Source organism: Molothrus ater, chromosome 4, assembly GCF_012460135.2.
Source record: "Molothrus ater isolate BHLD 08-10-18 breed brown headed cowbird chromosome 4, BPBGC_Mater_1.1, whole genome shotgun sequence".
In the NCBI taxonomy this organism is placed as follows: domain Eukaryota; kingdom Metazoa; phylum Chordata; class Aves; order Passeriformes; family Icteridae; genus Molothrus; species Molothrus ater.
The window spans coordinates 19153137-19167834 of NC_050481.2; the positions used below are offsets into that span (position 1 = coordinate 19153137).

General features: G+C 41.3%; 1 protein-coding gene across 1 annotated transcript in view; it reads right to left on the reverse strand.

Moving 5' to 3' along the window:
• FAM13A (family with sequence similarity 13 member A) overlaps positions 1-14698 on the reverse strand; it is a 122566-nt gene that overhangs the window by 73865 nt on the left and 34003 nt on the right. The window contains exon 5 of the mRNA XM_036382321.2: positions 4900-5072. Coding sequence (XP_036238214.2) covers positions 4900-5072 — 173 coding nt within the window. The remainder of the gene's footprint in view (positions 1-4899; positions 5073-14698) is intronic.

Genomic DNA, 14698 nt, shown 5'->3' on the forward strand with positions numbered 1-14698 from the left:
CCAGGCAGCAAGGCTCCTCAGTGGTAAGGCAAATTATTACTTTTGATGGGGACTGAATGTACTGGCATGACAGACTTCAAAAACAAAAAAACCCAAACCTAAACAAAACCAGTCAGCTAAGCAAACAACACTAGCCCCCCTGTTTGATTTGTTCTGGCAAGAACAGGCCAATTCTTATCACATGCCAGAGAATAATGATAAGTTTTGGCTTGCCTCAGTTTTAAACCTCAGCTGCTAAGAGGAAAGCCAATAAATAGGGTAAGTGTTTACATTAAGCACAAACTTCTCAGTGTACAAATAGATGTATGTTTTCATACCTCAATAACTAGCAGTGAAAATACACAGTGTCATTAAGAAGAAGGCACAGCAGGGTACATTAACCAACCCTTTATTTTAGGGATGCTACCACGCATGTGGTTCCTTTATTTTCAGGACACAGGCCAGATATAAGGATTTTTGTGAACAAAAGGTTGATGTGTAAACAAACCTTCTCTTTGAGAACATGCACGTGTTAGAAAGCCAGCACAACATTATCTGTGCTGGCACATCTCATTGCAGCTGTGATGGCAGTCACAAACAGGAATTTGTGATCTCTGGCACACAAAGATGTGGCTACAAAGTACAGAAGGTTGGCTCACTGAACAACTGCTGTGGCTGCTCTAAGCTGTGGCTCTGAGGAGCTGCACAGTGTTTTTCATAAAGTCTGCCTGCCATACATGCACCCATTCCCCAGCACCCAACCATTACTAGGCAAGGATGGGTACTCAGCTGCACTCCTTTGATATTTCCATGCACAGAGCCTAACAGCACAACAAACAGCAGGATGCTCTCCCACTGAAGGATCTCTCTTCAAAACAGTCCCAGGAGTGCAAAGAGATGCAGCTCCAGCAAGTGCTAGAACAGACACAAACAACAGCAAAGCATATTTCAGCAGCCTTTCCTGGACAAAAGATCCTGCATAGTGTCAACCAAAGTCTGCAGACAGCTTGCACCTCTGAGCCAGTATCAGGAAAGACATTTATGCTCACCATCCTCAATCCCCTGCTTCACATTTTGACTGCAGGAAGCATTTTCCCTCCTTCCTGAAGGCTCTCTCTTCTCTTTGCTTGTATACAAAGTTTAGCACAAAAGGCAAGAGAATTGCTTGCAAGAAGCCCTGCCACCTTTGTATCCATGTAAGTCTTAATATATCTAACCCTGAAGTAAAAGCCATTTGAATCTATTATTTGAAGCAGTTATTTGAAGTTTTAGTACCTCTAAGCATATTTTAAATCATGCCAATTCCTACTGCAGTTATCTATGAACCGGAGCTTTGATTTCTTCCTTCTAGACAGAGAAAGAAAGAAAGGGATCCAGAGACTCTCAGCTTCACAGAGCTGCAGGACCACTCCAGAGCCCTCTCACTGAAGGTCTGGTAAGGTCCCAGGGTGGCCCATTCCCTCCAGCCCACTCTCCATTCCAAGAGCTGTTGCCTTCCCCAGCTCCTGAGTCTGCAGTGTGTGTCTTGTGGCCCTCATCCAGGTAAAGACAAAGGACGTGTGTGGTTCCCAGGCTCTGGAGGTTTGGCTGCCCTGAAGTTCTGCACAGGAACTCTGCCAAAAATCAGATGAGACTCATAGAAGTAAGCAACAGGTTGCATACTGCCTAAAGACTTTAATCATTTTTTCAGAGGACCAGTCTCTTCTGCCCCTTCTCTACTTCCTTCCTTTCTCTCTTTCCTTCTCCACTGTTTTTGGATTTACTCAAGAGCTGCATACATATGCTTTTCTGCTGCTGCTTAAGTAGCAGTTTGCCTTTGGCATACAGCTATAATAATGAGGCAATTTTCAAAACAACACATGCATTATGTGCTAGTGGGGACTACAGGTATATAGAGTTAATCCAGCTATTTTTTTCAGAAAAAAAGAACATAACTTATAACACTTTCTTAAGATAACTGTTGTGAACAGAAGGTGATACAGATTTTATGCTCTGCAATGTTTTGACTGCAACTGATGTATTGCATATCAAAAAATTCCTGCAATGAGGAATATCATACCTGTAAGGAGGCATAACATGACTTTCACTATTTTTAAAAAATGGTAAGTCATTATAGAAGACATAGTCACAAATGTAGTTGCTACTGAATGTGTGGATTTTCATTTTAAGGACAACTGCATGAAGACACATATTTAGAGGCATTTTAAATAGTATTAAAAATCACTAATCAACCAGAAGTCTCTTAGTTTCTCCCTGAAGGCTCTAGTGTCAAATGGAACTGATGGAAAATTTATTGAAGATTGCAATCCTTGCTGGAGGGAGCCTTAGGGGCTTGGTGTGGGTGGTTACTTCCTCACTGTTACACCTGTAAAGCTGCTAGAAGCGGAATTCTGCATCTACTGTTCCGTGTAGCCCTTCATCCTCTTCTAATCCACCCATATCATGGTATCTGAGCATGGAAAGGGAACAAACCACAGGCGTTTTCATGAAACAGCAAATGATTATCACTGCCAAAAACAACCTTTATTCTTTTTTAACAAAGATCATATCATAGTTGAGCAGATACAGTCGTTTCACTAAAACTTATCTGGTAATTACATGTAATTAATGATAAGATTTATTTTAGAACTGTTGGTACCTTGTGACACAAAACCCCCCAACAAGAATAGCAGTGTGTTTGCAAAGCACTTTGTAATCTAGGTCAGATGCCAGAGTCCTCCTGCTGAAAAAGGTGAAAACTCCTAATAATAGCCTTGCACTGAAGTAACACCAGGTAATACTTCATTGTGGGCTTAAATTACATGGCAGTGGCACAATGCTGCCAAAAGCAGGTTTAAAACCACTCCTGATATATCAGAGCTCTACATTGATGCCATGGAATCAAGGTTTGTGCCTGTTGCACAGACAGGAGTCCCCCAAGCATGTCAGGTCTGCTAAACACCTCTCTCTGCTCTTCCCCTGGTCTACAGCCCATCCTGCCCAACAAGCTGCCAGCCTGAAGCTGCAAAGAAAACAGCAAACACTATCTACCTTCTCTTTCAGCAGCAGCAGTAGATCACTGACAAAAAAGTACCAGAAGCAAATGGAAGCATAGATATTCAATGCAATTAGGTAAATATGCACAGAAGAGTGACAGGACAGGAAACTAGGGCTTTCTTGAACAAAATGGGATTACAAGAGAATTAATTTCTACAGTTAATTAATTTCCCAGATAAAATAAGAGATGCAGACATCTTTCAACCCAAGGCCCAAGCATGAAGATCAGGCTTCTGCCTAATTACAAACACATTTCATTTGGTGCTTAATGTCCTGTGCCAGCACTGGCCCAACTGTCCCATACTTCAGCAGTACTCTTCTAAGCAATTACACATTGACAGGAAAGCAGGATTCCCTACACCAAATAATTACTTTGGTTGGAGACTGTTCTCATAAAAGAAAGGCAATTTGTTGGGGTACCTCATGAAGTACATCAGTCACACACACCTTCCCAGACATGAGACTTGGCAGTTCTTTATTTCAACCCTTGGGCACTTCATTTCCCTTTACACCTGGGAACACAAACCAGACTACAGGCACACTCTCTGCCAGCCTCCAGCATATCAACACCTGAGGCTGGAACTTCTGCCACGGCCCCACCTGCCTGGCCCTGTCTAGCTGCTAGAACTGTATTGCCTTCTCCAATTTGCCAGGTGACCTGCTCTGATCATTGATTTCTAAATCATCTCAGTGAAAAGCATATGGATTGATAAAGCCGTGTAAACAAACTTGATGCGTTCTGGCTGCAGGAATTTTTGGGGAGGCTTGGGGAGAGTGAAACACACAGCTAACATAGCTCAGAGTTAAAGAGCATGTGTACCTGCCATGGGCTAGAAACTGAATTCAACACCTATGCTTCACCACCATTACTATGAACCAAAATCCAGTGTTAGGGCATAATTTGCTAACTTGTCTCGTAAACTGTCTGCTCTGGTGCTGAGAATAGCACACATCTCCTGCTTACACAGTGAAGTCACTCAGCTACGTGTCTGGCAGCACTGCCTCTGCTTTGTGTTCCTGCTTGGTGTGCTGGGACACTGCAGTGTTCTGTTCCATGACATGTGAATAGCACTATTTCCCACATCAGGCCAATTCCATATTTCAGTAGCACACTGCAAGTTCCCACAGTAACCTGAATCCCTCATGTGCTGCACTAGACACAAGAGGAGAGAGAATGGCAGACTCAATTCAATATCTGGAGAATAATGAAAAGATCCCAGTTCAGCCGGATGTGCAGGGAAGGACTTTACAAGAAAGCAAAATGCCCATTACCTGTTCACCCAACAGACAATCTGCCAGCAATCAAAACTCAAAATACTCTTTTAGATAGATACTTTTATAGATGCTTTACACCAATAGACTCTCACAGATAAATTCCCAAAGATACTTGCATAGGTACTCTACACATACTCTTCTTGTCTGAATGGAGTAGTACTATCAGTAGCACAATTTTTGCCAGAAAGAGAAAACCCTACAAAAGCCCCTTCCTTTTTGGATTTAAGAATGAGAATAAAGTCAGCCATCTGTTAAGACTTAAACTGGGCAGATCAAATACACTTGATTATTCAAGAGACACTTTTTGGCTGCATCTTGTGCTTGGTGTAATTTCTGTTGCCTGCCTGTAGATTAGACCTGTCCACCTGCACTTCTTCACCAAGCTTGAAGCTTCTTATGCTTGAAATTTTATGTTGGAGAGGAAAACTAAAGCACACAGCTGGCTTTGGAGTGTGGATTCAACCAGAAAAGGCACATTAATTTATCTTACACCCCAGTATCCTGTTTAAGTGTTCAAAATACCCAGAGCCAGAGATGCAGGGATAAAACAAGCAAAGAGAAAAACACAAACATAAAAAAAAAGACAAAAAAAAAAAGAAGAACACTAACCTGGAGAAAAACACATCATTGTTAACAAAGGAGACTTCATCTGCTAAATCCATCTCCTTCCCACATGAACCACTGTCTGGTAATGGGAGGCTGACTTGAGGCATTCCGTCTGACTGGCCTGGTTGTGGCAATAGGCACATTTGGCTGGATCGTTCCGTTGGGGGTTTGGTCATCTAGAGAAGCAAGGAGAGAGAAAAATGAAATGTAAAAAGAAGAAAGGCCAGAACAGCCCTTTCACATAATCTGTAACTGAAAGACATTCTGTACCGGTGTACAAACAGCAAAGGTGACAAGGTGAAAAACAGAATTACAAAATACATATAAATCAAACACTCAGTTTGATAAAGACTATTTAAAGAAAAATAAAGGTGTGTCTATTGAAAGAGCAGGGACAAGAAAAAAAAAAGAAAAGAAAGTTAAGTAAAATAAATACTTATTTTCTGTATCACAGCAGACAGACTAAAAAAGTTTGCATTGAATTTGCTTCTTGACACTACTAGAGAAACTAATGTTAACAGCAATTATTATAGCACTTCTCAACTCCCTTTCCACCCTTTTTAATGACAATTGATATCAACATGTGCCCTAATAATGCTAAGGGGAGAAGAGCTAGTTTGGAGGTCTGCCCCTCATTTTAACAGCAAACATGGAACCTAACCTTTGTGATTATGTTCAGTTTGCTCTTGAGTTCACTTCTGGTTTTAGCCTTTGCAAGACCCCACGGCTGGGAGTTTTGCAACACTGTTACACATTGATTAAAATTGATTGAAAAGCATTTCTATTTTAGGTATGGTGACATAATCTTTCCCTTGGTTTTGAATTATGAGAATTTGCCAGTAACTGTTCCTTAACCACCTTCCCCATACCAATCCTGACTTTATACTACTCCAGTAGAGGTCTCTAATCAGACAGAAAAATATTAGTTTGTCTGGGCTCTCATTTTATAGAAGGCATACTCACATATTTGATCATTTTTGTTGCTTTTCTCTACACCTTTTCACCTACTATGAAGTCCTTTCTAAAATGTAGTCAGAACTTCATGTGGCATTATATATGAAGGCAGGTTTAGTGGTGGCTTCTCATGAAAATCTAACTCCTAATTTGCTTTCATGATTGCTTAACTTGGAGCTCATCAGTATACACATTTATAAAATCTGTGGGGTTTTGTGGACATAGTTAGCACATAGTGATGGAAACTCAACTAATCAGTTTTTCACCCAATAAAGAGTAAATTAGAAGCCTTCTGAAAGTCCTTGTAGCCTTGTAGCTTTTAGTTTTTCCTGCCTTGAATACTTTTCTATTAGTAGTACATTGAGTATTTTCTAGGTTTTTATGGAAACAGTTAAATAACACAGATTTCAACAAAGATCCTTAAGGTACTTCTCAGAAAACCTTTCTCCACCACTAAACCAATCATATCTTTTTACTGCTTTCCAGTTATTAATCCATAAAAAGTTTTTCCTTCTGATCACAATACAGATTTCTAAAGAATCTTTGCTTCTTTAGGAACTGTTGACAACCCCATTAAAACATTTTCAAAATTCAAGTGCACTATACTGACTATACCTATGCACGTACTCACGGGCTCTTCCGTAACAATTTTTTCTCTGAAGAAATAATGCTGGTGCCTCCTAATGACTTTAATTATCCATTTGTTTCTCAGGTCTGCTGCCTGCTGTAGTTGTCACAAATCTTCTGGACAGTAAATCAGAACTTCTGAACTTCTTTTCATACCTGGCTTACCCTAAGATTTGTTGGTAAAATTTATTTACTTCTGTTTCTAGTTCTTCATTCTACTCACAGCTGCTTTCAAATGCTTTGTGCATGCTGAAAAGTTTCATGGGACAAAAGGCTGCTTTTTACTGAGCTTTGTAGATAATAAAATGAAAAATAAAATATGTATCAGTGCAAAGGGAAATCAGAGAGAAATATTGAGAGGGCTTCCCAGTTTCAGCCTCTGGACTGCTTGCTTTGAGTAAGATGCTGACTTTGCTGACGGCAATGGGCATTTTGCCTGAAGTCAGGATCTCACCTTTGGACCGCTGCTGGTTCCAGCAGCACTCTGTTAGCCCATCACCTGCAGCAGCCTCTGGCTGTTGGCACCATGGAACTGGGCACACAGAACATGGGCACCAGGCAGTGCCTCTCAGCTGCCACAAAACAGCAGCAGTGCAGTGATTTCAAAGGGGAAAGCCCTGTTTGTGCAGAGGGAGGCAGACAGGGAGCTACACAATGGCAGTGCTACAGGAGAGAATCACAACAGGAGGCAGCAGGGCCTGGGGTCTGGGGGCACTGAAGAAGAGACCAGAACCCAACTGGCTACAACCTCCTTTCAAGTACATGTAGAGAACAATGTCACCCCTCAACCTCTTTTCCTCCAGGCTAAACAAGCCCAGCTCAAGAACATATGACCTGCTGCATACTGAGATGCCTGGTGTGGTGTGGTGTCTGTGAAAGCAACATTTTGTCCCTGGCAAAATCTAACCACTAAACAAACACACATCTATAAATCTTTGTAAATACATACAAGGCTTCACTTTGGAAGATGACACCAATAAATCCAAGGACAAGCCTAGTGAATAGGCTTTGGCTGAAGAAAGAATAATTTGGTTTTTGTTTCCTGAAAGTTTTTTCTCTGGTGAAGCTTAACCTCAAATTGCATTTCACAAAGATCAGACTCAGCCTGAAGCAGATAACTTGTGGGCTGTTACAGCATAGCTACAGTCTGTGGTCATTGAAAGCATGGACTCTGCTGAAGTCTGCCACTCTGTAATTTAAAGTACATCTTCATTCTCAGCCAAATACAAGCAAAATAGCATCAGATGCTACTGACAATCAAAGAGACAATAATAAAAACAAAATAAAAACAAAAGCACAGAACCAAAAACCAGAAAACTCCAAGGAAACGTTACACCGCACATCCTGCATTTGGCTGTCCAGTTTTGTTGTCTCAAAGTTCAGATGCAAGGAACTGTGTTTGCAGTTGTAATAGAAACTAGTCAGTTTTATGACCAGTATAAACATGCATCATGATGGGTGTTGAAGAAAGTGCAAGAAAACCTTTCACCTGGAGGCACAAGCTGACCAGCCAAGTGACATCATCCCACACAATACCAACAGCAAAATTCCTCATAACTGACTGGCTGCATCACAGGGATGTTTCATCTCCTTGTGAGGTGTCAGAAGCTCCTGGGTGCAAAGATCAAAGATAAATCTGACATATTCTAAAGATCTGATGTGGTATGGTGAGTAATCTTTCTCTGTTCTTGAAGAACAGGAGCTGCTCCAGATGAGTCTGGAGAGCTCTGTGCATATGAATGAACATGGTTTGAAGACAGATCCTTAGCAAAGGTCATCCTGCTCTTCTGAGTACCTCGCTCATGTTCTCAAGTATGAAAACAAAAAATTTCCAGTATCTCAAGCTATGCATGAACATGTCCAAATAATTGGACAATTCATACCCATTTGAGTTAAGTAATTATGAAGTCTAAATGAAGATCTTTTGGAAGAAACTAGCTGTGAGTTTATACTTAAATGTCATCACTGAAAGGATAATAAAGATATTAATAGGATAAGGTAATCCTTAAAAAACCCACCAGGTATTTATAACATAAACAGCACATTTTTTTCTTTAAAGGTGTATGAACATAGCACTCTTCCAGACAAGAGAAACTTCCCTCAAAAATTTGCTTAATGCACAAATGGAATTCTTACAGCTGTCCAACAAAGCATAGAGGTCCCTATGACTTTTTGAAAGGCTTCATACCTTGTCACCCTAGTGCCTTTTCAACTTAGAAGTTGTCTATATCAATACAATTATCCCATGGAATAGAAAAAGGTACATTTCTTTGGAAAAACACAGGCATGGCTGAGCAATGCATGGAAATTTGGAATGCTGGTTTCTTTTTCACTCTAGTCTCAATTTGGCTAGCTATCAGCACAAAGCTTTAATGTCAATCTATCCACTCATCAGCATTACCTCTGCTTCATGAAGGACTGAGAAAGAGAGAACATTAGCCAGCTGTAATTCACTCCTGACAGCTAATCAACCTGACTCAACCAGTTCTGCCCAGTCAAATGACCAGGGAATGAGCCACCTTCCAAAGTCACCCATACTTGGTATTTGCCCATTGAAACCTCTTGAACAAATATATTCCAGTCACTCCATTCATACACACAGTTTATAGCTCTCTGCCAAAGTTAATGGTAATGACAATTACACCAGGCCTTGTTTGGAGGCAGATTTTGCCAGAGGGTTTAGGTCATCTTGAATAGCCCCAGAGAATCTGGTGGAAATTCCTGCTGAGACAGCAAACCCCTTCAAGTCATTCAGTGAACAGACCGAGTATTTATGCTGTACTTGTGTTGGTCTCCAAAATTTCATACTGCAGCCAGTTCTCACACAACACCAGCTCCACCACCATTTTATTGCAGTAAAGGACTTCTGGGATGAATCTGGACAGGATAAATCTCCTGCAGCTCTGAGTACAGATATACTTTAGGCCCAAATGGCTTTCAAAGGCAGGGATAAATCTGCAGTGAGATTTTTCAGTTACATTCATCTCACACTTCTTACATTATTCTCTCACTTTCTATTCCTATGGTCCTACTAAGGGTGTGATTACATTACTGGACATAGCACAGAATTTCTGTGTGTGAGGAAGTGCCGAAGTCATGGTTTGAATGCTATGTGGACTAGACCAGTAGGGACAAAGAGGTCAGAGAGGCTGTGGAACAACATAATCCAAACCAACCTGAATTATTCTGCCATTTTTTCCGTAACAGTAGAGCTGAAGGCAAGGGAAGAACTGCAAATATTATCTGCTGGACCTTGCAAGGCTTTTGACACAGCCCCCACCACATCCCTCTCTCCAAACTGCAGAGACATAGATTTGATGGATGCACTGCTCAGTGGGTGAGGATTGGCTGCATCCAAAGAGGAGTGGTCAAGGGCTCAATGTCCCAGTCAAGACTGGTGATAACTGGTGTCCCTCAGTAAAGTTGTCCTTAGCAGGGCTGCTGTCTTACAATGGGTTTGTGCCCAAATGCTTCCCCAAAACATAGATTCTATTCAGAAAGTAGTGAAACGTAAAAATATCACTAAAATCCACCTTGATTCATCACTTCACCTACACCTAAGACTGATTTTAAAACCACATAGGAATATTACAGTTGTGAAGTTTTTCTCAAATTAAAGATGCCTCATCATCTCAAATTACTGACACTGGGAGACAAAGATCAATAGCTCTGTAACTGTTCCAGATTTAGCAGAGTCAACACATACTTGAAAAATAATTTAGTTACCAACTCTCTTCCACACTCAAAACCAAGCCTGAAATCCTTCCTTGATTAGCTGCCTGTACTGAAACCGTAAAGTCACGATAAATGTGGTCATCTTTACAATACGTGCAGCTGCCACTGCCAAATTTGGCTTTCTCTTACTCTACTTGTATTTTTAGGCATTGGATGACTAAAACACCTCCTCTGCACTCTGCTCTTCTCAGATATCAAAGTTATAAATTTGATGCAACCCTAAAGTGTACGAAGCTTTAAAGTTCAATGAAATTCTGATGTTTTATGCAAATTCAGATGTCTTAACGAGAGCAAGACCCTTTGGAATCAAAGAGATGAGTATCATCTTCCTTTAAACCACATCCCAGTCCTGCTTGCCCAACTTAATTTCCTTTTATGATGAGGTAACCCATTTAGTTGATCAAGGGAATCCTTTGGATTTCAGTAAAGCTTTCAGTGCTGTCTCTCACAGTATCCTGGTCAAAATGTCCAGCACACAGCTGCATACACACATCATGGGATGGGTGAGCAACTGGCTCATGGGTTGGGTTACAGTGACTGGGGTGACATCAGACTGGAGACCTGTCACTAGTGGGGTTCCACAGCGCTCAATCTTAGGATCGGTGCTCTTCAACATCTTCATGAATTACTTGGATGTAGGACTTTAAGGGATACTAAGAAAGTTTGCAGAAGACCCTAAATTGGGAGGAGCTATTGACTTCCTCCGCAGAGGCTCTGCAGAGAGACCTCAACAAATCAGAGGGCTGGGCAATGACCAACCATGTGAACCTCAATAAGGCAAAGTGCTGGATTCTGCACCTGGGATGGGGCAACCCTGGATCTATGGACAGACTGGGGAATGAGAGGCTGGAAGGCAGTGCCATGGAAAGGGACCTGGGTGTCCTGGTCGATGACAAGTTGAACATGGGTCAGCAGTGCCCTGGCAGCCAGACGGGCCAGCCTGTGTCCTGGGGGACATCCAGGGTTGTTGGGGACTGAACAGGCTCCCCAGAGCAGGGGTCACAGCACCAAGCCTGACACAGCTCAGGAAACAACACCACAGCCTCCATATTTGACCAAAGCCACAGTGAACAGCAGAACTGCTCAAATGCTTGAAAGTAAACACACATTTTGCTAACACTGCTCAATTCCAGAGGTAAGGAGCTAGCAAATACTCTCAGAAAGCCTATGACACTCAAGCACAGCTATGCAGATATGGCATTTCTAGCTCCAGAGGTAGTTTACTTGCCACTGACAGTGAATCCATTAATTTTGTTTCAGTAAACCCTCAAGGTCAAAATCATGTCTCTTATTAAACAAAGCAGATTCAGTGAACAAACTCCAAACTTTCCCTGAAGGCTAAATATTAAAACTGTACACTCCAGAAAGATGTAACCTGAACCCAAAGCTATTCTGTCCTAAAAACATTAAAAATTAAGAAATCAACCTAGCAGTAAGATTATCTTAGCCTGTGACTCTCCATGGCACACACACAACAGGAGGTTGTTGAAGCGAACCAGCAACACCTTAAGGCCCTTTTTCTGCAGGAGGTCAGGAACATTTGCCTAAGGGAATCCCTTCACCCTCCAGCCCTGTGCAGCTCTCCAGGCAGCTCTGTCAAAATGCTGCAAGCTTGCAGTCTGCATGGGATGTAGGCCAAAAAGCAGTAAGATGTACGGGCCTCGAGCCAGAAGACACAACCAGCTCCCAGTGATGGCCAACTGCTGCCTGGCATCTGTTTGCCAAAGGAAACCTAGTGCAGGCAATGCTCTGAACTGAAAGAGCTTGATCCAGGTGGAGAGGAAAGAGTGGGATTGATGTGGACTTTGCAGATCAGAGGTCCTAGGAATCTTAGCAAAAGGCAAGTTGAGGACTCCCTGGTGGATTAAATAGAAAAAAAAAAACTTTAAAAGCAAAACAAGCATGCATGACTTCACACTGGAGAGATACGACAGCCCACTGTCTTATCATCTCTGTGCAGCAACAAACCTTACCGCCTCTTGAGAAACACAAAAATCCAGCCTTGGTCACAATCCTGAATGTATCCCACAAGGATACAGGAAGTTATTTGCATCCAAATCCTAGAGTTCTGACTACACTGATGGGACACTGCTCCTCTTGGAGTAACTTCTGCCTTTCGTCCACTTTGGGCTCTCTTAGCTTGAACAGATGACGCATTGAGAGTAAGAAGCACAAACATGGTCAGATGATCACAATCACAGGAGAGATGGAGGAATGAACTTAGAAGGCTGACTATGGTGACAATTCCTGCTCTCAGCTTCCCACAGGGCAGACTTTCTGCTCATGTCTGTATTCACCTGCTCATACAGAACAATAGTGAGAGGAAGCAAAATTATGGTAAGTTACTGTAGTTACAATGGGCATTATTTGGTATTTCAGTATATTCTTAAAATAAATGTCACCTCCAGTGAAGGAATCCTAAAGCAAATGCTCTGTAACTCTCTGCAGTGCTGTTAAAGGGCAAATGTTAATAAGCCCATCAAAAGCCAGAGAACAAAGGTAAGGCAGTACAGTGCCCATTACATTCCTTCATCCTGCTGGCCAACTGTTTGAGGTGTAAACAAGTGTGTGTTTGCCAAAGGATTTCTTCATTAGAAAAATGTGAAGCTGTGCCAAAATTCAGAGCCTGTTCCACTGAAGTCCATGTAAGTAGGTTGGGAAGTTTAAAACAAGCTGTTAAGAAACCTGTCTCTCTCCATGTATGGTGCTTCTCCTGTTCACAGCATGACAATGAATTACACAGTAATGAAAGAATTGGCTGCCTAAAAGACACTGTTGGCACTGGTCTGAACTGTGCTATATCCCATAAAGTGCAGGCAGATCCTTCAAGGAAAACAGATTAGTTTTACCTCTGTATTTCTCCCACGTTGCATTACCCTATGGCCAACTCATTAACCAGGAAACCTGAACAACTGAAAAGACAACTGTAAATGCTGACTCTAGCTTCCACTCTTCAATCCCTTCTCCATCCCAGCAATAAGGAATGCTGTTTACAAACTCTGTAATAAAAGTAGGTTCAGGCCTTAGGAATTTTGAACAGAGGTGGAGCAGCACTCTCATACCAATAAACTGGCACTAAACATGCCCAAGCTCATTTTTATGACTCTCTGAATCAACACTGGGTAATACAGATAAGCTGAGACTCCACTAGAAATTCCACTAGGTCACGTAACAACCCAGCAACAAAAGGACAGGAATGATCCTGTTCTTGGATCATTCACCTCTGAACTAGAAAAGGAGTTAAAAATACATTCTGTACTCTAACAGAACCTCAGGGTGATCTCTTAGGTGTTTTCTATTTCCCATTTTTATGGCATTGTATCTTCACTACAACTACACCTCCACTTTAAGTACAAGTCATCGCAGACAAATGACTCAAGTGAATCATCTGTGTTAGATCAGAGCCTTCTGTCACCTGATGGCAAAAGTTAGAAATCAACATTCCTGCAGTTAAAGTAGGACCAGGCTTACCACTGACTGAATACTATTAATTGACTATGCAATAGTCAGAGATTTCAGGAATCATGCAGCACAGTAATTGCTTTTATTATGTTGAACAGAGATGAAAAATGAGAACAGAAGTGCGTGAACTAAAAGAAGAAAGACCTCTGATAGCACAGTACTACCTGCTCCATCATGGATTCTATAACAGCACATGTAGATTCATGTGTTTCAGTAAAGAAATGCATTTAATTTGCACAAAATAATACTTCCAAGGGAGCAGGAGATCCATATACTGGGAACACAGCAAACAGCAGTAGCTAATAACCTATTACATATTAACCTCCAAAAGTCTGCCAAATGCAGGCTCTGGCAAGAGGTCTTAATTGCACTGGGCAGAATGCACACAAATATATTTTTCTGATTCTCTAAGAAAAGATCTTATTTACAGTTTATTCCAACACTTGCAAATCCCAACACCTGCCCCTTCCCTGCTGTCCTTCATTTCACGCTAGTTTTTACAAGACAAATATTACTGTAAGATTATACCACTCCTCCTACAAACTGGCTGTTTTTCTAACTATACAGGACATCTTTATATTAATTAGGATAAGGAGAAGAACTCACCACCATTAACATGAAAGATGCAAACTGAAAGACAAAACTTACTAGGAATATCAGGCAGGCCTAACAGTCACATTTTCAGGCTGCCCAAGTTCCTAGGCTACTTGGAGAACCTACAAACAAACAAAACCAGAATCTCAAACATAGTTTAAGCTGAGAACCCACTGCTGTCAAGTGTTTTGCTCTTGTACATTAACTTGTGAAGAACTGGCAGTATGTTTGATTTTACCCTTTAAAATCCAGAAAGTAGAAAGAACATGCTCATTTCCAGTAACATGTTGCACTTCAGTAACTAAGCATATTTTGGAATATATATTTTTTTAAACATCCTGTGAACTTAAGAGATCAAAAAGTCAGATCAATTAAGATATTTTTGACCACAGTTAAACTGATACCTAACTCTACTAGCATAGATTAAATA